The sequence below is a fragment of the Salmo salar genome, chromosome 06 (genome assembly GCF_965601325.2).
Source record: "Salmo salar chromosome 06, fSalSal1, whole genome shotgun sequence".
NCBI lineage: Eukaryota > Metazoa > Chordata > Actinopteri > Salmoniformes > Salmonidae > Salmo > Salmo salar.
In genome coordinates this window covers 26,085,777-26,111,041 of record NC_138296.1, presented here as the reverse complement: position 1 = coordinate 26,111,041, position 25,265 = coordinate 26,085,777, and the positions used below count along the sequence as shown (strand labels likewise).

Below are 25,265 nucleotides of genomic sequence, written 5' to 3'. Positions count from 1 at the left end.
TTTCTTGTGTGTGTGTCCTCTCTTTCTCAACCTGTCTCCAATCCTCTGATGATATGATCTCATATGTGTTTTGTGTTCTTGTCCACATGTCTGTGTTCCTGTGTGTTTGCGGCCATGTTTCTCCATCTCTCTCATGACTCCCTTCTCTCCTCAGGATACCTGTGTGTGCACATGGAGAAGGATGAGAGCCTGGGAACCACTCTGATCCTAACCTGGGTTCCCAACTCCCGCATCCAGAAACAGGACGAGGAGGCCCTGCGTTACATCACCCCAGAGAGCTCACCTGTCCGCAGGAACGCTCGGCGCAGGCCCCGCAGGTAGAGTGGGGAGAGGGGAACGTAATGGACTTCTGTAGGTGGTGATATTGCAATAACTGGTGTTATCGTGAAAACGGCTTGTATCGCCGTAACAGGTTTTATTGCAGTAACTAGTTTTATTGTGATAACTGCTTGTATCCTGACAACTGAGCCTGAACTTTTGTAATATAGCTGAACACTGTTTCAGGATGGTGTTTAATTTCCATCTGGTCGAATTTCATCCTCCGAAAAAACTATTTTACGGTAACACTGTAATGTTAACCCTACCTGCAGGCCCCACTCCCGACACCCTCCCGCCCAGGAGGAAGATGAGGACCGGGAGGAGGAGGAGAGGATCGGGAGCGGATCTGGGAATGGAGGGGGCCTGGGTCTGGAGGCCAGCATAGAGCCCCCTCCTCCCCAGCAGCAGCAGCCCCAGTCTGGGGGGGAGGGGGGATGAGGGGTCCTGTGAGCTGTCGGCTGACGAGGTGAGCAGGGACAGCACCATGGGCTCGGATTCGGACACCACCTTCTCCTCACCCTTCTGCCTGTCGCCCGTCAGCGAGTCCCTCTTTGAGAGCAGCGGCTCTGTGTTCCTGGACAACGAGAGCAGGTGAGCTGGGAGGGGATGGGTTTGTGTGTGTGGATAATACAGACCTTGGTTCAAATTGTAATTTTAAATCATTTCAGATACTTTATCAGGGCTTGATTGAGTTTGCATGTTGTCATTTAACCAATAGAAAAAGTCGGGCTAATGCAAATACTAAAAGTATTTTAAAGATTTCAGTATTTGAATGCAGGTCTGTTATGTGTACGTAGTTGTTTGTGACTTGTGTTAGACATAGATACGAATAGGGTGTTTTGGTGGGAAAAAATTGAAGTTATTGTCAGTTGGATTTGTGTGAATTTGTGTGAATTATCTATGCGAGGTAGCTATTGATATGCAGGGCACAAATGGAGCTGTAGTTTCCTTGGTATTTATAATTTATGTATGTATTGAATCCAGTCTCTGTCAGTTCAGACGCTGAATATTGGTGTCTTATCTTGCAGTGGAGACATATTGAAATAGTTTAAGCATATAAGCACGACAGAAATGCTTTTCCAATTATTTGGGTAGAGAAGCATCCAACTTGTTAAATACATATTTGAAACTGACTGCCTGAATGCAAACAAGAACCTGCAACCCATTTGCGTAAATATCCTATGCTTATTTTAGCTAACTGCCAATTTGATCGTTTCCCCACCACTTTATAAAAGTGTTTAAAAAAGAGAGCGAGAGAGAGTAGCAACAGTTGTCGCTGTTTAAAGGCTGTAACCTTGAATAATGTTGAACCCACACTCCAGATGCCAGTTTCTCACCTCACAAGACAGAATTTCTCACCAGATCGAGGTAGTTGTAATAGGCCAAACCTACCACATGGTGGAGCCACAGAGAAGAGGATAAGTGTACGCTTACTGTCATTGGGGAGGTTCACACTTCACACAGCATTTTTTAAATTAAACCTTTATTTAACCAGGCAAGTCTGTAAATAAGAATTTGTTCTTAACTATTACTGCCTACCAAGGCTGGATGTGTGCACTCTGTAGGGAGAGAAAGGGCTGTTAAAGCAGATAATTACAAGGTTATGGTAATATCCAGTAGATGTAGGTTCTTATTGGCAACATGGGCCAAAACACACACATTGTCCTTCGCTAAATCAATCCAATTAAAGCAGCTTAGTTAACAGTTAGGAGTTAGCACACACATTCATTATGTGGTCCATGCAGGAATTCTACCGACAGCCTTGGTGTTGCCAACACTCTGCTCCAACCAACTAAACCATCTGGACTAAACCACTATCATGTTGCTGTACTGACCTTATGGCCATTCTCCTTTATACATCCCTCAGAGGTCGTTTCCACACAGAGGTATTTGGCCAGAAACACAGCCCAGGATGAGGGAGTTTGAAGTGTGTGTGTGTGTGTGTTGTCCGTCCATTTAACACTAAGTGCAGTTAGTGTGTGACTTGGCAGCTTTCTCTTGCACTGCCTCTAACCTTTTCTTCCTCTCCCTCCCTTTCGCTTTTTTTCTTTCTTTCTTTCTTTCTTTCTTTCTTTCTTTCTTTCTTTCTTTCACTCACTCTTTCTCTCTCTTTCTCTCTCTTTATCCTTCGCCAATGTTTCTCTTTAACCCAATCTCTATTTCTTTCTCCCTGTACTTCCTCTCCCCCTCTTCACTCCCTCCCTCCCTGGGTCTGTGTGAAACGCTCTTTGATTCCTCCCTGCTCCTGGGGTTGTTGTGCTGGGCTGTGTGTCAACTGGGTGGATTAGAGGAATGGAATGGTCTGGTCCGGGCCTACAGGCAGCAGCAACCCCTCTGGAACAGCACAGCTCTCAGCTTTTATTGACACTGTTAAGGGGCCTGGGACTGGAAACATGTCACTAGGAATCATGCAGAGAGAAATAACCTGTGTGTAAGGAAGTGAGTGGGGAGAGGGAGAAAGAGAGTGTGTAAGAAAGCGAGAGAGTACATTATGTTGGTGTGTGGGAGAGACTGTGTATTGTAACTTGTGTGTGTGCATGCATACGTGTTCACAATGCTATTATTGTTATACACTTTTGAAAATCTCATCTATATGGTTAAGCTATTAGTTACTCCAGTACAGCATCTATATGGCTCCAGTACAGCATCTATATGGCTTCCGGTACAGCATCTATATGGCTTCCGGTACAGCATCTATATGGCTTCCGGTACAGCATCTATATGGCTTCCGGTACAGCATCTATATGGCTTCCGGTACAGCATCTATATGGCTTCCGGTACAGCATCTACAGTTGAAGTCAGAAGTTTACATACACTTAGGTTGGAGTCATTAAAACTCGTTTTTCAACCACTCCACACATTTCTTGTTAACAAACTATAGTTTTGCCAAGTCGGTTAGGACATCTACTTTGTGCATGACACAAGTAATTTTTCCAACAATTGTTTACAGACAGATTATTTCACTTATAATTCACTGTATCACAATTCCAGTGGGTCAGAAGTTTACATACACTAAGTTGACTGTGCCATTAAACAGCTTGGAAAATTCCAGAAAATGATGTCATGGCTTTAGAAGCTTCTGATAGGCTAATTGACATCATTTGAGTCAATTGGAGGTGTACATGTGGATGTATTTTAAGGCCTACCTTCAAACACAGTGCCTCTTTGCTTGACATCATGGGAAAATCAAAAGAAATCAGCCAAGACCTCAGAAAATAAATTGTAGACCTCCACAAGTCTGGTTCATCCTTGAGAGCAATTTCCAAATGCTTGAAGGTACCCCGTTCATCTGTACAAACAATAGTACGCAAGTATAATCACCATGGGACCACGCAGCCGTCATACCGCTCAGGAAGGAGATGCGTTCTGTCTCCTAGAGATGAAAGTACTTTGGTGCGAAAAGTGAAAATCAATCCCAGAACAACAGCAAAGGACCTTGTGAAGATGCTGGAGGAAACCGGTACAAAAATATCTATATCCACAGTAAAACGTGTCCTATATTGACATAACCTGAAAGGCCTCTCAGCAAGGAAGAAGCCACTGCTCCAAAACTGCCATAAAAAAGCCAGACTACGGTTTGCAACTGCACATGGGACAAAGATTGTACTTTTTTGAGAAATGTCCTCTGATCTGCTGAAACAAAAATAGAACTGTTTGGCCATAATGGGGAGGCTTGCAAGCCAACGAACACCATCCCAACCGTGAAGCACGGGGGTGGCAGCATCATCTTGTGGGGGTGCTTTGCTGCAGGAGGGACTGGTGCATTTAACAAAATAGATGGCATCATGAGACAGGAAAATTATGTGGATATTTTGAAGCAACAACTCAAGACATCAGTCAGGAAGTTAAAGCTTGGTCGCAAATGGGTCTTCCAAATGGACACTGACCCCAAGCATACTTCCAAAGTTGTGGCAAAATGGCTTAAGGACAACAAAGTCAAGATATTGGAGTGGCCATCACAACACCCTGACCTTTATCCCATAGAAAATGTGTGGGCAGAACTGAAAAAGTGTGTGCGAGCAAGGAGGCCGTGAAACCTGACTCAGTTACACCAGCTCTGTCAGGGGGAATGGGCCAAAATTCACTCAACTTATTGTGGGAAGCTTGTGGAAGGCTACCCGAAACAACATTTGATCCAAGTTAAACAATTTAAAAGCAATGCTACCAAATACTAATTGAGTGTATGTAAACTTCTGACCCACAGGGAATGTGATGAAATAAATAAAAGCTGAAATAAACAATTCTTTCTCCTATTATTCTGACATTTCACATTCTTAAAATAAAGTTGTGATCCTAACTGACCTAAAACAGGGATTTTTTACTAGGATTAAATGTCAGGAATTGTGAAACTGAGTTTAAATGTATTTGGCTAAGGTGTATGTAAACTTCAACGGTCTATGGCTTCTGTACAGTATTCTAAACCACTGAATGTAGTGCGTCTGTAGGACAAAATTGCAGTAATACAATGTACAGTAATACATTTATATAACATAAAACCTATTTTTAGCTCTCCTCTTCTCCATGACCTCCCCGGAGTTTTGATTAGATGTTTTTATACTAAACAAAAATATGAACGCAACATGTAAAGTGTTGGTCCCCTGTTTCATGAGCTGAAATATAAGATCTCAGAAATTTTCCATACGAACAAAAAGCGTTTTTCTCTCAAATGTTGTGCACGAATTTGTTTACATCCCTGTTAGTGAGCATTTCTCCTTTGTCAAGATAATCCATCCACCTGACAGGTGTGGCATATCAAGAAGCTGATTAAATAGCATGATCATTACACAGGTGCACCTTATGCTGGGGACATTTCTTTTCTTCACAAAACACAACTCCACAGATGTTTTGAGGGAGCATGCAATTGGCATGCTGACTGCAGGAATGTCCACCAGAGCTGTTGCTAGATAATTGAATGTGTATTTCTCTACCATAAGCCGCCTCCAACATTGTTTTAGAGAATTTGGCAGAGCCCAACCGGCTTCATAATCGCAGACCACGTGTAACCATGCCAGCCCAGGATCTCCACATCTGGCTTCTTCACCTGCGGGATCGTCTGAGACCAGCCACGCAGACAGCTGATGAAACTGTGGATTTGCACAACTGAAGAATTTCTGTACAAACTGTCAGAAACCGTCTCAGGGAAGCTCATCTGCGTGCTGGTCATCCTCACCAGGGGCTTGACCTGACTGCAGTTCACCAACTTCAAGGGGCAAATTCTCACCTTCGATGGCCACTGGCATGCTGGAGAAGTGTGCTCTTCATGGATTAATCCCAGTTTCAACTGTAACGGTCAGATGGCGTCGTGTGGGCAAGTGGTTTGCTGATGTCAATGTTGTGAACTGAGTGTCCCATGGTGGGGTTATGGTATGGGCAGACATAAGCTATGAACAAACACAATTAAATTTTAACAATGGCAATTTTGAATGCACAGAGATACCATGACGAGATCCTGAGGCCCATTGTCGTGCCATTCATCTGCCGCCATCACCTCATGTTTCAGCATGATTATTTACTGCCCCATGTCACAAGGATCTATACACAATTCCTGGAAGCTGAAAATGTTCCAGTTCTTCCATGGTCTACATACTCACCAGACATGTCACACACTGAGCATGTTTGGGATGCTCTGGATCTATGTGTTTTTACAGTGTGTTCCAATTCCTGCCAATATCCAGCAACTTCGCACAGCCATTGAGGAGTGGGACAACATTCCACAGGCCACAATCAACAGCCTGATCAACTCTATGCGAAGGAGATGTCGCACTGCGTGAAGCAAATGGTGGTCACACCAGATACTGACTGGTTTTCTGATCCACACCCCTACATTTTCTTGAAGGTATCTGTGACCAACGGATGCATTTCTGTAGTCCCAGTCATGTGAAATCCATAGATTAGAGTCTAATGAATTTGTTTCAATTGACTGATTTCCTCATATGAACTGTAATTCAGTAAAATTGTTGAAATTGTTGCGTATTTGGGTATTTAATTCAGATCCCCATTAGCTGTTGAAAAAGCGGCAGCCACACAACATAGAACATGACAACATGGAACATGACAACATGGAACACGACAACATGGAACACGACAACATGGAACACGACAACATGGAACACGACAACATGGAACACGACAACATGGAACACGACAACATGGAACACGACAACATGGAACACGACAACATGGAACACGACAACATGGAACACGACAACATGCAGAACACTAATAGATAAGAACACTAATGTAAAGCTACATTTAAAACATCTAAAGATAACTGTGTTAGTGTGTCTCTTCACAGTCCACGTTGTTCCTTGAGGTGTTTCATATTTCTTGCCTGAGTTACCATGTAGTCATTTTCCCAGCGTCTGTTCTTACTTGGGGACTGGGTTTTTGAGCTGTGATAACTGGCTGAAAAGACAATTTGGTACTTTCAACACATCAATATTTCTTACAACGATCGACAGTGATTCAGTCAATCTCTCGTCCACTCTGAGCCAGGACCGATTGATATGCATATTATTGACATTGGCCCTCCATGTACATTTGAGGGCCAGACGTGCTGCTCTGTTCTGTGCCAGCTGCAGCTTTTCTAGGTATTTTTTTGCGCACCTGACCGTACAACTGTTTGGTTGCATGTGATGTAAAAAAATCAGAGCATCTCTTAATCACAGACAGACCTCTCCCCATCTTTACAACAATGCCTTCAATATGCTTTGCCCTTGACAGTTTACAATCTAATAGAACACCAAGAAGTGTAGTCTCTTCTACTTGCTCAACAGCCACATTATTCATTGAGTTTAGGGACCATGGGGGTTGAGCCCCAGGCTCTGGTTCTCAGGGTGACGCCAGAGCTCTGTCCCTAGGGTAGAGCATCACGTAGGTGGGGAGCTTGTAGCTGTAGCTCCCCTGACGAGGGACATGCCATTAAAACAGCTTTTCCATCAAAACATGCTGTTGACATATACTGAGTGTACTAAACATTAAGAACACCTTCCTAATATTGAGTTTTATGCCCTCAGAACTACTTTTTGCCCTCAGAACAGGCTCAATTTGTTGGGGCATGGACTCTACAAGGTGTTGAAAGCATTCCACAGGGATGCTGGCCCATGTTGACTCCAGTGCTTCCCACAGTTGTCAAATTGGCTGGATGTCATTTGGGTGGTGGACCATTCTTGATGCCCACCGGAAACTGTTGTGCATGAAAAACCCAGCACCTTTGCAGTTCTTGGCACTTAAATCGTTTGTCTTGTGCATTCACCCTCTGAATGCCACACATACACAATCCATGTCTCAATTGTCTCAGAGCTTGAAAATCCTTCTTTAACCTGTCTCTTTCCGTTCATCTACAATGATTGTTGTGGATTTAACAAGTGACATCAATAAGGGGTCATAGCGTTCACCTAGGTTCAGTCTGTCATGGAAGGAGCAGGTGTTACTAATGCTTTGTCCACTCAGTGCATAGTCTGTGTATAACACTGTATTCATAGGCTATAGTGTAGTCGCTATAGAGAACAGCATCAGCTATTAGTGTGAACATTTAGCATTAGCTAGTTGAGATCCACTGATGAGGTAGATGGCATTTAAAACCTCTCTGTAAGCACCCACTGTTATGTTAGTGTAAGCTATCTTCGCTTCATTGATTAAGTAGACCCCATTTAACAGGTCCATGTTCAACACCTTCTGCTGATGCTGATTAGTTAACTGGAAAGACCAGAGACAGTTAGCTTAGCAATATCTCTGACAGTTACAGTAGTTAGCATGTAGCGCAGTTTAAATATTCCTTTGAGACAATGTTTTAATCAATCAAATGTTGTCAGGTAATACAATAGGCCTATGACTCAGACCTGGGTTCAAATACTTAAAAAAATGATTTCAAATGCTTCTGCCGGGCTTGATTGAGATTTCCTGTTGCAATGGAACTGATAGAAAAGTCCCAAATCTGCAAAGCCCACTCACCTGGCACTCCGGACAGGCTAAAGCAAAGGCTCAAAATATTTGAAAGATTTCAAATAGTATTTGAACCCAGGTTTGCTATAACTAGGTTTATATTGAGGCAGACAGAATCTCCCCACTTCTCTGTGCTGTAGTGTCCCAGAACTGGGACCTTGTTCATGATTTGAAACATGATCCAGTGAATCTGACCAATGAGGGGAGACCTTGCTGTCTCGATGGATCTCACATTATATTCCCATATACAGGTATGTGACAACCCGAGACATGATCAATTCACAACCATTGATTTAGTTTGAAACTGACCAGCTCTGGCTCCTCTCATGGGACCAATAGGCTGTTTGTATTTATTATGGACTTAGAGAAATACTGTTCCATCAGCATACAAGGAAACAGTATTTAAATGTAAATGTTTTTCCATATTTTTGACTTGTGTTTACTGGCCCCATTTGCAATTAATACATCACTGTGCTTCTCAGGTCTGGCTCTCCGAGACGTGTCTTGGGGTGTGTTTTGGTTGTTAATAGTTTGATTTACCCCCTTACCCAGGTGTGTGTGTGTGTGTGTGTGTGTGTTAACGCAGTAGAGGAACCTCCAGCTCGGGTTACAGTGCCGGGAAAAACCAGTGGCCGTGGGGGAATGACTGGGGAAATTGGAAGGCAGACGCTGTGATTTGTGTGTGTGCACAGTTTCTGTTGTATGCACTGTGTGTGTGTGACGTGCGTGGTTCCCCCCTGCACAGTAACCGCCATGCATTCTTCTCATTCTCTGTCCCATGGTCTAAGCCAGAACAATCCCAGGACATAAAACAAGGGACCACAACAGGGCAGTAAATAGACTCCTGATATTCAACACTAGTTACAGGCAGTACATAGCCCTCTGGACCCTGTTTGCCATATCTATTGCTTATGTGTTGTTAGAATTACATCTGTGTGCAATGCAATGATTCTCCAAAATCATGGTCCCATCAGTTTCCCTTAGACGCTGATCTAAGGTCTGTTTTAATTTAGCCAGTAATAGTTGTGGGTGTAAGTTAATCTGATCCTATAACCAACTTAACTTCTCCCCCCCCTAATTTTCTCAGGGAGCTGTGCGACGAGTCCATGACCCATTCTGCTAGCTCCGCCTCCAGCCTGGACAGCCACGCTCCCTCTGAGAACAACAGCCAATCACAGGGCATGCGGTGGGAGGAACAGCAGAAGGTGCTGGCGTTGGAGCAGCTGGGGGGAGTGTTCCGGGTCGACCTGGGTCACATGAGGTCGCTCCGCCTCTTCTTCAGGTCCGCCAGGGGTCATGGGGGGGCGCGGGGGGTCATGATGTCTGGATATTTTATGACCTCAGGAACTTTACTCTCATAACATCTCACCTGCGTACAGTTGTGGTGTTTGACCTGTGAGGGTAAAGGGGAGGATTATCATTGTCCAATTCAAACGATTACAAAAATGAAAAAGTTACTTCAGAAAGTGGACCTATATGTATGTGTAAAAAAAAAAAAGGACTGTATTTGACAATCCAGGAAGTGTTTCTGAAATTCTTCTCCAACTGAGAGTTTGCTGTATATGTTATAAGCCATGTTTTAGCAGTGCAGGAACATTGTGTGTATTTCTTTCAGCCAGTGTTTCTGTATGTTTGAATGGTATGTTGTGATTCCAGTGATGAGGCGTGTAACAGTGGTCAGCTGGTGATTGCCAGCAGAGAGAGCCAGTATAAGGTCCTCCACTTCCACCACGCAGGTCTGGACAAGCTGGCTGAGATCTTCCAACAGTGGAAGTGCTGCAGAGAGACCCAGCTCAAAGACCAGGTGAGACATGTTAGCATTGGGGCTAGATATCATGTTCCTACAGTGTTAGCATTGTGGCTAGATACCATCTTACTTCGGCGTTATTATTGTGGCTAGATAACATGTTATTTCAGTGTTAGCATAATGGCTAGTTCCTTTATCTCTCGCTCTCCGCCCCACACCCATCTGTCTCGCTCTCTCTCTCTGCCCCCCACCTATCGATCTTGCTCTTTCTCCTCCCTCTCTCTTCCAGGTAGTGGATGAGAAGTCATGTATGCAGTTCTCCATCCGGAGGCCCACCCTGCCGTCCGCTGAGACCCACCCAGAGGAGCGTCTGTACCGCCGCCTGGACGTCACCACCTGGCTCCGACACCTCAACCACAACGGACAGGTGGAGGAGGAGTACAAGCTACGCAAGGTGAGTGTGTAGCTGGGATAAGACCTTGGAAGACTGACAGACTTGCTTACATTTGTATACGATCATGTGTCTCTCGATTATGCATGGGAATATTTGGGAACAGATTTCTTAAATAAAAATTACATGGAGCTGATTTCCTGGTGTTTTTAGTCTTATGTCAAACAATGTAAATGCAAAAAAAGTTTTTTTATAAAATAAAATTCTGGTGGGCCAAATAAAACCACCTGCAGCACTAATTCGGCCAATGGGCCACCAGTTGGGGAACCCTGGTGTAGTTACTGTAGCTGATATTGTTGAATTCTAGACTTCTACTACCCAGGCTGATCATGTCCTATCTGTCCCCCCCTCAGGCCATCTTCTTTGGGGGCATTGACCCTTCCATCCGCGGGGAGGTGTGGCCCTTCTTACTGCACTACTACAGCTGTGACTCCTCCTCCCAGGAGAGAGAGGCCTGGAGACTGCAGAAACGCTCCGAGTACCACGACATCCAGCAGAGGAGGTAGGTGGCTGGGGGTTTACTATAACTAATGGCTCTCCATCCAGTAGAGGAGGTAGGTGGCTGGGGGTTTACTATAACTAATGGCTCTCCATCCAGTAGAGGAGGTAGGTGGCTGGGGGTTTACTATAACTAATGGCTCTCCATCCAGTAGAGGAGGTAGGTAGCTGGGGGTTTACTATAACTAATGGCTCTCCATCCAGTAGAGGAGGTAGGTGGCTGGGGGTTTACTATTACTAATGGCTCTCCATCCAGTAGAGGAGGTAGGTGGCTGGGGGTTTACTATAACTAATGGCTCTCCATCCAGTAGAGGAGGTAGGTGGCTGGGGGTTTACTATAACTAATGGCTCTCCATCCAGTAGAGGAGGTAGGTGGCTGGGGGTTTACTATAACTAATGGCTCTCCATCCAGTAGAGGAGGTAGGTGGCTGGGGGTTTACTATAACTAATGGCTCTCCATCCAGCAGAGGAGGTAGGTGGCTGGGGGTTTACTATAACTAATGGCTCTCCATCCAGTAGAGGAGGTAGGTAGCTGGGGGTTTACTATAACTAATGGCTCTCCATCCAGTAGAGGAGGTAGGTGGCTGGGGGTTTACTATAACTAATGGCTCTCCATCCAGTAGAGGAGGTAGGTAGCTGGGGGTTTACTATAACTAATGGCTCTCCATCCAGTAGAGGAGGTAGGTGGCTGGGGGTTTACTATAACTAATGGCTCTCCATCCACCAGAGGAGGTAGGTGGCTGGGGGTTTACTATAACTAATGGCTCTCCATCCACCAGAGGAGGTAGGTGGCTGGGGGTTTACTATAACTAATGGCTCTCCATCCAGTAGAGGAGGTAGGTAGCTGGGGGTTTACTATAACTAATGGCTCTCCATCCAGTAGAGGAGGTAGGTGGCTGGGGGTTTACTATAACTAATGGCTCTCCATCCAGTAGAGGAGGTAGGTGGCTGGGGGTTTACTATAACTAATGGCTCTCCATCCAGCAGAGGAGGTAGGTGGCTGGGGGTTTACTATAACTAATGGCTCTCCATCCAGTAGAGGAGGTAGGTGGCTGGGGGTTTACTATAACTAATGGCTCTCCATCCAGTAGAGGAGGTAGGTAGCTGGGGGTTTACTATAACTAATGGCTCTCCATCCAGTAGAGGAGGTAGGTGGCTGGGGGTTTACTATAACTAATGGCTCTCCATCCAGTAGAGGAGGTAGGTGGCTGGGGGTTTACTATAACTAATGGCTCTCCATCCAGTAGAGGAGGTAGGTGGCTGGGGGTTTACTATAACTAATGGCTCTCCATCCAGTAGAGGAGGTAGGTAGCTGGGGGTTTACTATAACTAATGGCTCTCCATCCAGTAGAGGAGGTAGGTGGCTGGGGGTTTACTATAACTAATGGCTCTCCATCCAGTAGAGGAGGTAGGTGGCTGGGGGTTTACTATAACTAATGGCTCTCCATCCAGTAGAGGAGGTAGGTAGCTGGGGGTTTACTATAACTAATGGCTCTCCATCCACCAGAGGAGCAGAGGAGGAATAAGGTGGCACCAAGCCATATCCTGCTAACTGTTTCACACACACACACACACACACACACCTTGTGGTTACACTTTGCAAATGGAGCAATCAATAGACACAATTACAGAATGTGTTATGGGAGTGCTGGGTGTAAATTAACAGGCCTCCTGGGTAAAAACATGTAATCACTGATCAAATCATATTCTCATATTCTATCAATATGATGACTACAGCTCGATACGCACCACGCACACACACGCACCACACACGCACCACACACGCACTAAAAGAGAGTAAAGGGTGCAACCAGTCAGTTTATTTTAACCTCCCAGCGTTACTTGTTTGTATGTCTGTCCCTAATCCTCTTTCTTTTTTCAATACATTTACATTTGAGTCATTTAGCAGACGCTTGTCCAGAGCGACTTACAGGAGCGATTAGGGTTAAGTGCCTTGATCAAGGGCACATTGGCAGATGTTTCACCTAGTCGGCTTGGATATTCGAACCAGCGACCTTTTGGTTAATGGCCGTACGCTCTTAACCGCTAGGCTTCCTAAGCTTCCACACAGTGTGCATGTGTGCGCAAGTGTGTGTGCACGAGTGCACAGAATTGATATGATAATTGGCCGGTCTTCAGCGGAATGGCATATTAACCTTTAGAATACATCAGAAGATGTAATCCAAACCAGCCAATTAGACGCTCTATTCCTCCTGTGATGTGATGAGGCTGATGGAAAAACACTTGACTGAGCCTCCAGGGGCCATTGGCTCATCATTAAGACCCTGGAACTACAATCTCTGCCTTCTAAAGGTGGTGGCACTGGTACCACTCTACTTAAAGCCTGCAGATATAATGCATTATGACGCAGGTATAATAACTGATTAGACTTGTCATGAACATGTATGACACCCTTATAATCATCTGTTTATGATCCTGACTAAAGACCAGCCACTGTTAATGAAATCATTTAGTTCTATATGGAAATATAACATTAGATTATTTATGTAAGTCACATTTTGAAGAATCAGTTATTGCTTGTTTGATTTGATGTTCTGTGCTGTAGCCAGTACTGTTGAAGATGTTAAACATGGATGATCCTGCTGGAGAGGAGAGGGATGTCAATATATACCTGTTCTGAACAAACACCGGAGGAGGAGAGAGTTGTGGAGAGTTGATTCAGTTTGCTCGTCTATTTTCTACAAGGTCTGATGTCTCTGTGGTCTTACATGTTAATGTTGAGTTACACGATTAGGGGATTCTGGTAGCAGGACCAGGTACAGCTGCTGACAGTTCTCCAGAAAGGGAAGAAGAGAGAGTGAGGCATGGAGGGAGAGAGGGGACAAGGGACTGGGACAGAGGGATCAAGGGACTGGGAGAGAGGAGTGAGGGAGGAGACGCCGAGGGAGAGGCAGACAAACACAGACCCAGAAAGTAAACAGTTGCGTGAAGTTGCATCAGGCCTAGTGTTATTGTTCCTGGCGGGGCTCAATGGAAAACAAATGGTGTTAATTAAATCCCCTCTGCTCTGCTCGTTAGGGTAGGGGTCAGGTCCTCAGTGTCCAGGTTCTCAGCCAGAGAGTGATGGGAAGGGGGTTAGGGTTAGATCATAGGTTGTTTAAGTGGTTTACAGTGCCCCAACATCCTCACCCTACCCTTTTTCTGACATCCTATCAAGGGTTAAATTAAGTAAATTTTTGAAGTTGAGTAACTGCCTTTCAGTTTGGTTGACATTAGTGCATAGCCCCAGTATTTAACCCAGTTTAAATCCCCTTCCTCCCTGTGTCTGTCCCTGCCATCCCCAGGTTGTCTATGAGTCCTGAGGAGCACAGTGACTTCTGGAGGAAGGTTCAGTTCACCGTGGATAAGGACGTGGTGAGGACAGACCGCAGCAACCACTTCTTCAGGGGAGAGAACAACCCCAATGTGGAGATCATGAGGTCAGGACAGATGGCTCTGTCTGGGCATTTCCCTCTTTTCTCTCTCTTCTCTTACCCACTCTCTTCTCTGCTGTCATTATTTTTCTTTCATTCTTACACTTTCTCTCCCCTACCGCTCCTCTTTCTCTTTCCTCTCATCTCTATCCATATCCTTTCCTCTCTGTCTTTATTCTATTTTTCACTCTCTCCTCTCTTACCACTCTTCCCCACTCTTTTCTCCCCCCTTTCTTCCTCACCTTTTCAATTTCTCATCATCTTTCCTATCCCGTAGTCCAGTGCACAGGAGGTAATATTGTACATGAATATCATATTCTGATCCCTGGGGGAAGCTAGCTAATGACTTTCATGCTTTATTGACTCCCAGTACGTTGTTAGAGGACTAGTTCTGATGCATACTTACAGCTAATAGCTTCCTAAATGAGGAGCTAAAGGCTTTCAAAACCAGGCTGTTTAAGTGACTCATGGCTGGATCTCAGTATTGGTGAAAGTAACTGGGTCAAGTATAGTAGAGGTGGGGGAGGTTAGAACTCTCATATATTATGGCCCAATATTATCTCACCACTTTCCATATTTGTCTTATTCATTCGCTTACTCTGTTTTAATGCCATAGTGTTAATTAGCTTTAAGTTCCTCTGTGTCCACATCACTAAGGTATGATCATGGTCCACACACTCCAACACAGTCGTGAAGGCACAACAACACCTCTTCCCCCTCAGGAGGCTGAATAGATTTGGCAGGGACCCTCGGATCGTTATAAAGTTCTACAGCTGCACCATTGAGAGCATCTTGACTGGCTGCATCACCTCTTGGTTTGGCAACTGCTTGGCATCCGACCGCAGGGCTCTACAGAGGGTAGTGTGTACGGCCCAGTACATCACTGGGGCTAAGCTTCCTGCCATTAAGGACCTCTATACCAGGCGGTGTCAAAGGAAGGCCCTAACAATTGTCAGACTCCAGCCACCCAAGTCATAGACTGTTCTCTCTGATACCGCACGGCAAGCTGTACCGATGCACCAAGTCTGGAACCAACAGGAGCCTCAACAGCTACTATCCCCAAGCCATTAGACTGTTAAATAGTTAGTCTGGGTGGCTATTGGTTAACTATCTGCAGTGACCCTTTTTGCCTTAACTTTTTAGACTCATCACATATGCTGCTGTTACTGTTTATTATCTATCCTGTTACCTGTCACTTTATCCCTACCTATATGTACATACACTGTTGTTACTGTTTATTATCTATCCTGTTACCTAGTCACTTTATCCCTACCTATATGTACATACACTGCTGTTACTGTTTATTATCTATCCTGTTACCTAGTCACTTTATCCCTACCTATATGTACATACACTGCTGTTACTGTTTATTATCTATCCTGTTACCTGTCACTTTATCCCTACCTATATGTACATACACTGCTGTTACTGTTTATTATCTATCCTGTTACCTAGTCACTTTATCCCTACCTATATGTACATACACTGCTGTTACTATTTATTATCTATCCTGTTACCAGTCACTTTATCCCTACCTATATGTACATACACTGCTGTTACTGTTTATTATCTATCCTGTTACCTGTCACTTTATCCCTACCTATATGTACATACACTGCTGTTACTGTTTATTATCTCTCCTGTTACCTGTCACTTTATCCCTACCTATATGTACATACACTGCTGTTACTGTTTATTATCTCTCCTGTTACCTAGTCACTTTATCCCTACCTATATGTACATACACTGCTGTTACTGTTTATTATCTATCCTGTTACCTCTTTATCCCTACCTATATGTACATACACTGCTGTTACTGTTTATTATCTATCCTGTTACCTAGTCACTTTATCCCTACCTATATGTACATACACTGCTGTTACTGTTTATTATCTATCCTGTTACCTAGTCACTTTATCCCTACCTATATGTACATACACTGCTGTTACTGTTTATTATCTATCCTGTTACCTAGTCACTTTATCCCTACCTATATGTACATACACTGCTGTTACTGTTTATTATCTATCCTGTTACCTGTCACTTTATCCCTACCTATATGTACATACACTGCTGTTACTGTTTATTATCTATCCTGTTACCAGTCACTTTATCCCTACCTATATGTACATACACTGCTGTTACTGTTTATTATCTATCCTGTTACCTGTCACTTTATCCCTACCTATATGTACATACACTGCTGTTACTGTTTATTATCTATCCTGTTACCTGTCACTTTATCCCTACCTATATGTACATACACTGCTGTTACTGTTTATTATCTATCCTGTTACCTAGTCACTTTATCCCTACCTATATGTACATACACTGCTGTTACTGTTTATTATCTATCCTGTTACCTAGTCACTTTATCCCTACCTATATGTACATACACTGCTGTTACTGTTTATTATCTCTCCTGTTACCTAGTCACTTTATCCCTACCTATATGTACATACACTGCTGTTACTGTTTATTATCTATCCTGTTACCTGTCACTTTATCCCTACCTATATGTACATACACTGCTGTTACTGTTTATTATCTCTCCTGTTACCTGTCACTTTATCCCTACCTATATGTACATACACTGCTGTTACTGTTTATTATCTATCCTGTTACCTGTCACTTTATCCCTACCTATATGTACATACACTGCTGTTACTGTTTATTATCTATCCTGTTACCTGTCACTTTATCCCTACCTATATGTACATACACTGCTGTTACTGTTTATTATCTATCCTGTTACCTAGTCACTTTATCCCTACCTATATGTACATACACTGCTGTTACTGTTTATTATCTATCCTGTTACCTAGTCACTTTATCCCTACCTATATGTACATACACTGCTGTTACTGTTTATTATCTATCCTGTTACCTAGTCACTTTATCCCTACCTATATGTACATACACTGCTGTTACTGTTTATTATCTATCCTGTTACCAAGTCACTTTATCCCTACCTATATGTACATACACTGCTGTTACTGTTTATTATCTATCCTGTTACCTAGTCACTTTATCCCTACCTATATGTACATACACTGCTGTTACTGTTTATTATCTCTCCTGTTACCTGTCACTTTATCCCTACCTATATGTACATACACTGCTGTTACTGTTTATTATCTATCCTGTTCCCTAGTCACTTTATCCCTACCTATATGTACATACACTGCTGTTACTGTTTATTATCTATCCTGTTACCTAGTCACTTTATCCCTACCTATATGTACATACACTGCTGTTACTGTTTATTATCTATCCTGTTACCTAGTCACTTTATCCCTACCTATATGTACATACACTGCTGTTACTGTTTATTATCTCTCCTGTTACCTAGTCACTTTATCCCTACCTATATGTACATACACTGCTGTTACTATTTATTATCTCTCCTGTTACCTAGTCACTTTATCCCTACCTATATGTACATACACTGCTGTTACTGTTTATTATCTATCCTGTTACCTGTCACTTTATCCCTACCTATATGTACATACACTGCTGTTACTGTTTATTATCTATCCTGTTACCTGTCACTTTATCCCTACCTATATGTACATACACTGCTGTTACTGTTTATTATCTCTCCTGTTACCTAGTCACTTTATCCCTACCTATATGTACATACACTGCTGTTACTGTTTATTATCTATCCTGTTACCTAGTCACTTTATCCCTACCTATATGTACATACACTGCTGTTACTGTTTATTATCTATCCTGTTACCTGTCACTTTATCCCTACCTATATGTACATACACTGCTGTTACTGTTTATTATCTATCCTGTTACCTAGTCACTTTATCCCTACCTATATGTACATACACTGCTGTTACTGTTTATTATCTATCCTGTTACCTAGTCACTTTATCCCTACCTATATGTACATACACTGCTGTTACTGTTTATTATCTATCCTGTTACCTAGTCACCTTATCCCTACCTATATGTACATACACTGCTGTTACTGTTTATTATCTCTCCTGTTACCTAGTCACTTTATCCCTACCTATATGTACATACACTGCTGTTACTATTTATTATCTATCCTGTTACCTAGTCACTTTATCCCTACCTATATGTACATACACTGCTGTTACTGTTTATTATCTCTCCTGTTACCTGTCACTTTATCCCTACCTATATGTACATACACTGCTGTTACTGTTTATTATCTCTCCTGTTACCTAGTCACTTTATCCCTACCTATATGTACATACACTGCTGTTACTGTTTATTATCTATCCTGTTACCTAGTCACTTTATCCCTACCTATATGTACATGTACATACACTGCTGTTACTGTTTATTATCTATCCTGTTACCTGTCACTTTATCCCTACCTATATGTACATACACTGCTGTTACTGTTTATATCTCTCCTGTTACCTGTCACTTTATCCCTACCTATATGTACATACACTGCTGTTACTGTTTATTTATCTCTCCTGTTACCTAGTCACTTTATCCCTACCTATATGTACATACACTGCTGTTACTGTTTATTATCTATCCTGTTACCAAGTCACTTTATCCCTACCTATATGTACATACACTGCTGTTACTGTTTATTATCTATCCTGTTACCTAGTCACTTTATCCCTACCTATATGTACATACACTGCTGTTACTGTTTATTATCTATCCTGTTACCTAGTCACTTTATCCCTACCTATACGTACATACACTGCTGTTACTGTTTATTATCTATCCTGTTACCTAGTCACTTTATCCCTACCTATATGTACATACACTGCTGTTACTGTTTATTATCTATCCTGTTACCTGTCACTTTATCCCTACCTATATGTACATACACTGCTGTTACTGTTTATTATCTATCCTGTTACCTAGTCACTTTATCCCTACCTATATGTACATACACTGCTGTTACTATTTATTATCTATCCTGTTACCTAGTCACTTTATCCCTACCTATATGTACATATCTACCTCAATGACCTCGTACCCCTGTACATGCACTCTGTACTGGTACCTCGTGTGTGTGTGTATATAGCCAAGCTATCATTACTCATTGTGTATTTATTCCTAGGTTATTATTTTTCTATTTCCACATTTACCTCTCTGAATAGTTGGGATGAGAAGTAAGCATTTCACTGTTGGTCTACACCTGTTTACAAAGCATGTGAAAAATACAATTTCATTTAATCTAAATTGATTGTTTTAACGACAGTGTCTAAACATCTATGTGACCTGTTGGTTAGTGTGATGGGTCAGTATGACTTTGTATGTATGACTTAGTATGAGGTAATATGTGTAACTTTAGTATGAGATAATGTGTAACTTTAGTATGAGGTAATATGTGTAACTTAGTATGAGGTAATGTGTCAGGGGGGCCTTAGTATGAGGTAATATGTGTCACTTAGTATGAGGTAATATGTGTCACTTAGTATGAGGTAATATGTGTCCAGGGGGGCCTTAGTATGGGGGCCGGAGGTAATATGTGTCACTTAGTATGAGGTAATATGTGTCACTTAGTATGAGGTAATATGTGTAACTTAGTATGAGGTAATATGTGTAACTTAGTATGAGGTAATATGTGTAACTTAGTATGAGGTAATATGTGTAACTTAGTATGAGGTAATATGTGTAACTTAGTATGAGGTAATATGTGTAACTTAGTTTGAGGTAATATGTATAACTTAGTTTGAGGTAATATGTATAACTTAGTTTGAGGCGACTATGATCTCTTGATATTGTCTGTGGTGGTGTTCCTCCATTCCTCCAGGTGTGTGCTGCTGAATTACGCGGTGTTCAACCCAGAGATGGGCTACTGCCAGGGCATGTCTGACCTGGTGGCCCCCCTGCTGACCGAGGTGCAGGACGAGAGTGACACGTTCTGGTGCTTCGTAGGCCTGATGGAGAACACCATCTTCATCAGCTCTCCCCGCGACGAGGACATGGAGAGACAACTGGTAAGGGGACAGAGGGAGAGAAAGTGTCTCTTTCTCTCTCTTTTTATTACACACACTTTTCTCTCTTCTCTCTCGCTATCTGAGATTCTCGTGTTTGTGTGTGTGGCGTTACATTCATATCCACATCAGTGCCCTAACCATCTCTCTCCCCCGTTCCAGATGTACCTGAGGGAGCTGTTGCGTCTGATGCTGCCCCGGTTCCACCAGCACCTGACCCAGCTGGGGGAGGACGGGCTCCAGCTGCTCTTCTGTCACCGCTGGATCCTGCTCTGCTTCAAACGGGAGTTCCCCGACACAGAGGCCCTGCGTATGTGGGAGGCCTGCTGGGCACACTACCAGGTACGCAACTTTACATCAGCATACGCACAGCAACATGTTGTACATGGCATTGGTGTACACAGAGCAATATCAAACACACAACATTGGCATACATACACCAATATCAAACAATGTGTGTATTAACAACTGTGTGACAATGTTAGGAGTTTCTAGCCTGGTATAGGTATAACCATCATTCATACTACACACTAGTTATGGAGATTAGAGTTGGATGTAGACACAACCACACACACACAAACTGTACTGTAGGCAGGCTCTCCACAGTCCAGTATAAATGTACTTTGTCAATAACACGCTGTCGCTCCCTCAGACGGACTACTTCCATCTGTTTGCGTGTGTGGCCATCATCGTGCTGTACGGTGATGACGTGACGGAGCAGCAGTTAGCCACCGACCAGATGTTGCTCCACTTCAGCAACCTCTCCATGCACATGAACGGGGAGCTGGTGCTGCGCAAGGTAACGCCAGCAGTTAGCCTTAGCATGACGATGCGCTACTCCATCCAAGGCTGGGCCACTTTACCTCATGCTATGCTAGGCTATACTAGCATTTTATGCAACGCTAGCATTTTACCCTCTAGTTAGCATACTATGGTGGTTGTTTAATTGTTAACTCATCCCCTCAGTGTACACTCATCGACTGCGCCGAATGGATTTAAAGGAATGGCGTTTGTAATATAACAAAGCATAATAGTCCTTGTTGCTCCCCAACCCTCAAGGAGTGTTGAAATACTTGCTGTGATCCTGCCATGTTGAGGATTTCTGAGTCATGGCCTGTAGTGTGTCTGTCTTCTCCTCATATTTATGGATGCCATGTTAGTACTGCTGCTGCAGCAACAGCACATTTTAGCATGCAGGTGTTAGGACTGTTATAGAACTCCTATCAGATTTGATATCTCTGTGTCTGTGAACAGCTCAGCCCTATTTAGTTTAAATTAGATCACGTTAATTGATTTTGGCTGCGTTAGATCATGTTCTTCCACGTCTGAAGGAGCTATTGATTTAGTCAAATGTTATTCAAATCTCCATGATACTAAGTGTGATACTGTTAGCTGTTTTGCAAGTCTTGAGGTTTAGCTGCCTTCTATTTCCTCCTCTCTACATGTTTTCCTCATGTTTAACCTTTCTCTCATACACTGCCACTCCTCTCCTCCAGTCCCTTGTTCTCTCACACGCTCTTTCTTTCTCTCCATTTCTTCTCTCCATTTCTTGACCCTCTCTTACGTTCTCTCTCTTCCTCTCTCTCTCCCACCCTTCCTACTATTAGGCCCGTAGTCTACTCTACCAGTTCCGTCTGTTACCCAGAATCCCGTGCAGCCTCCATGACCTGTGTAAGCTGTGCGGTCCAGGGATGTGGGACAGTCGCTACATCCCGGCCGTGGAGTGTTCCGGGGAGCACCCCGACTCCCAGAGCTGCCCCTATGGAGGCACAGCCACCCCCCAGCCCTCCCCGTCGCCCTCCCCCTCACCCAACCCCACCCCACTCCCCGAGGGCAAGAGAGGCTGCAAGACCAGAGACATCTTCATGTTTCGGAAGCAGTCCTGAGTTGAAATAGGGGGAGGGAGACAACGGTGCTAACTGTAACTGTTGAGTCGATCAGGAGCTGCAGTACCACTTTTCTGCCACTAGGATTCCCAACATACTGTATGTGCTTCTCTCTGATACTTCTCTTCACACTCTCCCCCTTTTCACAATCTCCATCTTATTAAAGGGATTTTCCACCTGATCCTTTTGTCCGGTGTGACATGGAACACTGCCTTATAAGAATGTATATTTATTTGGAACATTCAGTACCACAGACACTTGGCACTACGGTTCCCATGAAGAAGAAGAAGCTGCTCTGCTATTGGAGGAGATTGGACAATCATCACTCTGTGTTGGACTGTAACCGTTCAGGGTCCACACTGTGGTCTAAGGTTGCTGGACTGGATTCAAGGTGACTCCAACGGTCAGATACTGACTTGAGGTGTGTTGTCGTACTTTGAACTCCATCAAAAGGTTTTCATATGCTGACAATGGAATGTTTGTGTGAATAATGGAATTATATATTATCTCAGCATATTGCAATCAGGCTGAAGCCTTTTAACACTACACACTTATAAACCTCCATCAACCAAGAGGCAAGTTGTCATTTCAACTGTCAGTAAGTTGAAATATTGTTACTTTTCAAATCATATATTTTTTCCGTTCCCTTCAAAGAGGGAGTGTGTGCATCTGTGGGTTTGCGATTTACAATATTTAGCAATATAGTACGATTATATCCTTGCATGAGCAACCCTTTAAGTATAGAGGGCACAACCTGTTTAGCGAATAACACAAAGCCCAAAACAGAGGTATGTAGGAAACTGTTTCCACAACAAGTTTTCTACAAACATCCTAATCAGATTCTTGTTCAGAAACCTGTTCATGTTTTCTCACATTATCAGATGACACTGCCTGTCAGGCAGAAGGAAGGTGGGATTTCATTTATCTTTGATAAGAGGGGATATGAATAAATATGGCATCTATCAAAGCAATGGGGATTAAAAAAATCAAAATTAGACTAGATGTAGAGTTTCAAAAATATGCGTTGATGGTTGTGGATATCACACCATTACCAGTACAGTTTGGTCAGCTAGCTACATATCGAATACGAGGCAGGATATTAGACAATGTGTTTGTAAGTTTACTTTTAAGTTTGTTTTTGTTAAATAATGTGAGACAGGGCGGTTGTGTATACGCTCAACAGTGTTTTTGTTTTTTCATATCTAGAAACACATTGACCTCCACCTTGACCTCCAAGTGAATGAACACCACCATTGTTGTCACTGCACTAAACAATATTATAATCATTTGATTTGTACAGCACAGCTTCAATCAAATACAATGAAATCTCAAGGTTCTTCACCTGCACCAACCAAGTGAATGTGTCCATATGAATGTATACACTTTGTTGCTTTCTGTTCTCTTGACTGTTTATTTCACGTGTGTGTGTGTGTGTGTGTGTGTGTGTGTGTGTGTGCGTGTGTGTGTGGTGTGTGTGTAAACGGCAGTGACCTCCCAACATCTGGTAATGAGTTGGGGAGCAGCCACCAATAGGCCTCCACTGACTGATCTCAATTACACAACACATCACAGAGAGAGAGAGAGAAAGGGGGAGAGCGGGCGAAAGAGAACCCGACCTGGTCCAAATACTATTTGAGCTAATTTTCAATGGTTTATTTGTGGTTGAGTGAGCTTGCCTGGTTGAATAATGGGCCAATAGACTAGTCCAAAAAGGCAGGCAGACGACACCAAAAGCTTAAAGTATCTGAAAGATTTTAATGATTTCATTTGTATTTATTTCCCAGAGAACTGTCAAGGCCTATCAAGTGAAGTGTTGAGATCTGCATGTTTCCTGTAATCTGTGAGTTCTCACGGTGGCGAGGGTTCTGGGGGTGGGTGTTAGAGTGCCACTCCTGGGGGAAAAACATCTTCAAATTGCCACTAAAAGGTAACATTAGGATCTTCAAGCTGCTTCCCCTCTCTCTCCTGCTCAACATGCAGTCTCTGCAAATGACATGCATTACTGGCCCCTGCGTCCATTAGTCATCTGTGGCTGCTGCTCGCTGAAAAAGCCTGGAGATTTAGAAGATTGTACCAACCACTTTATAAAGGGCTAACCGATGGATGGTAACGTGATTTGGAAAGTAATTGGGTGGCAAGGCGGCGGGGCTGTGTGTGTGTGTGTGTGTGTGTGTGTGTGTGTGTGTGTGTGTGTGTGTGTGTTATTTACTTGCTTATCTCGATTCTTCACCTCTTTCCATGGACTGCTTATCTCACATGTTGAAACAGTTTCTGCACGTGAGTGACTGTAACATGTCTTTGGGTTTAGCTCTATTTAAAAACTGTTTGTGACTGAGTTATCACTGAATGTACAGTTCTATAAGGTTCTATAATAATACACAGGCCACTGAGGGCCTACTGTGGTCCTATACTGTAGTATAGCCAACACATACAAGACTGGCTTTCACATGCTGGAGGGCCGTGGTGAAGGCAGAAACGTCGGTGATTTGAAATAAATGGTGTAAATTGAACTTTTTTATTTTTCATACTTTTCTCTCTGCATTCTGACCTTGAACTTAAGCATGAGGAAATGCATGTGCCAGCCAGCTATTCATTTGGGTGGAGATCACATAAATGACGGTCTGGCAGAGGTGTGTCTACAGATTCTCTACATGTATTCAGAACTTTCTGACCTTCCCTAATAACTTCAACACCTTTATGCTATTTTTCCATGAAGTAGGATTCGTGATTATTCCCTAAACATGAATGTGTGTAAAATCACTGTTTTTAAATCTAATGGTGGGTTCTGAAATGGAGACAATTATCCACTGATTGTACAAAACATTAGGAACATGACTCAATTCGTTGGGGCATGGACTACAAGGTGTCAAGCCTTCCACAGGGATCCTGGCCTATGTTGACTCCAATGCTTACCACAGTTGTGTCAAGTTGGCTGGGTGTCCTTTGGGTGGTGGACCATTCTCGATACACACAAGAAGAGGTTGAGTGTGAAAAACATAGCAGTGTTGCAGTTCTTGACACACTCGAACGGTTGCCCTG

The 25,265-nt window shown here is 43.2% G+C and overlaps 1 protein-coding gene across 1 annotated transcript in view; it reads left to right on the top strand.

Moving 5' to 3' along the window:
* The window catches only part of LOC106606686 (TBC1 domain family member 16-like), a 30,736-nt gene extending 6,000 nt beyond the window's left edge, over positions 1-24,736 (top strand). Inside the window, exons 3-14 of the mRNA XM_082976398.1 lie at positions 155-317; positions 591-646; positions 723-909; positions 9,350-9,544; positions 9,919-10,066; positions 10,299-10,463; positions 10,814-10,962; positions 14,264-14,398; positions 20,157-20,343; positions 20,503-20,682; positions 20,993-21,139; positions 21,948-24,736. Coding sequence (XP_082832524.1) covers positions 155-317; positions 591-646; positions 723-909; positions 9,350-9,544; positions 9,919-10,066; positions 10,299-10,463; positions 10,814-10,962; positions 14,264-14,398; positions 20,157-20,343; positions 20,503-20,682; positions 20,993-21,139; positions 21,948-22,226 — 1,991 coding nt within the window. The 3' untranslated portion in view covers positions 22,227-24,736. The remainder of the gene's footprint in view (positions 1-154; positions 318-590; positions 647-722; positions 910-9,349; positions 9,545-9,918; positions 10,067-10,298; positions 10,464-10,813; positions 10,963-14,263; positions 14,399-20,156; positions 20,344-20,502; positions 20,683-20,992; positions 21,140-21,947) is intronic.
* The last annotated feature ends 529 nt before the right edge of the window (positions 24,737-25,265 follow it).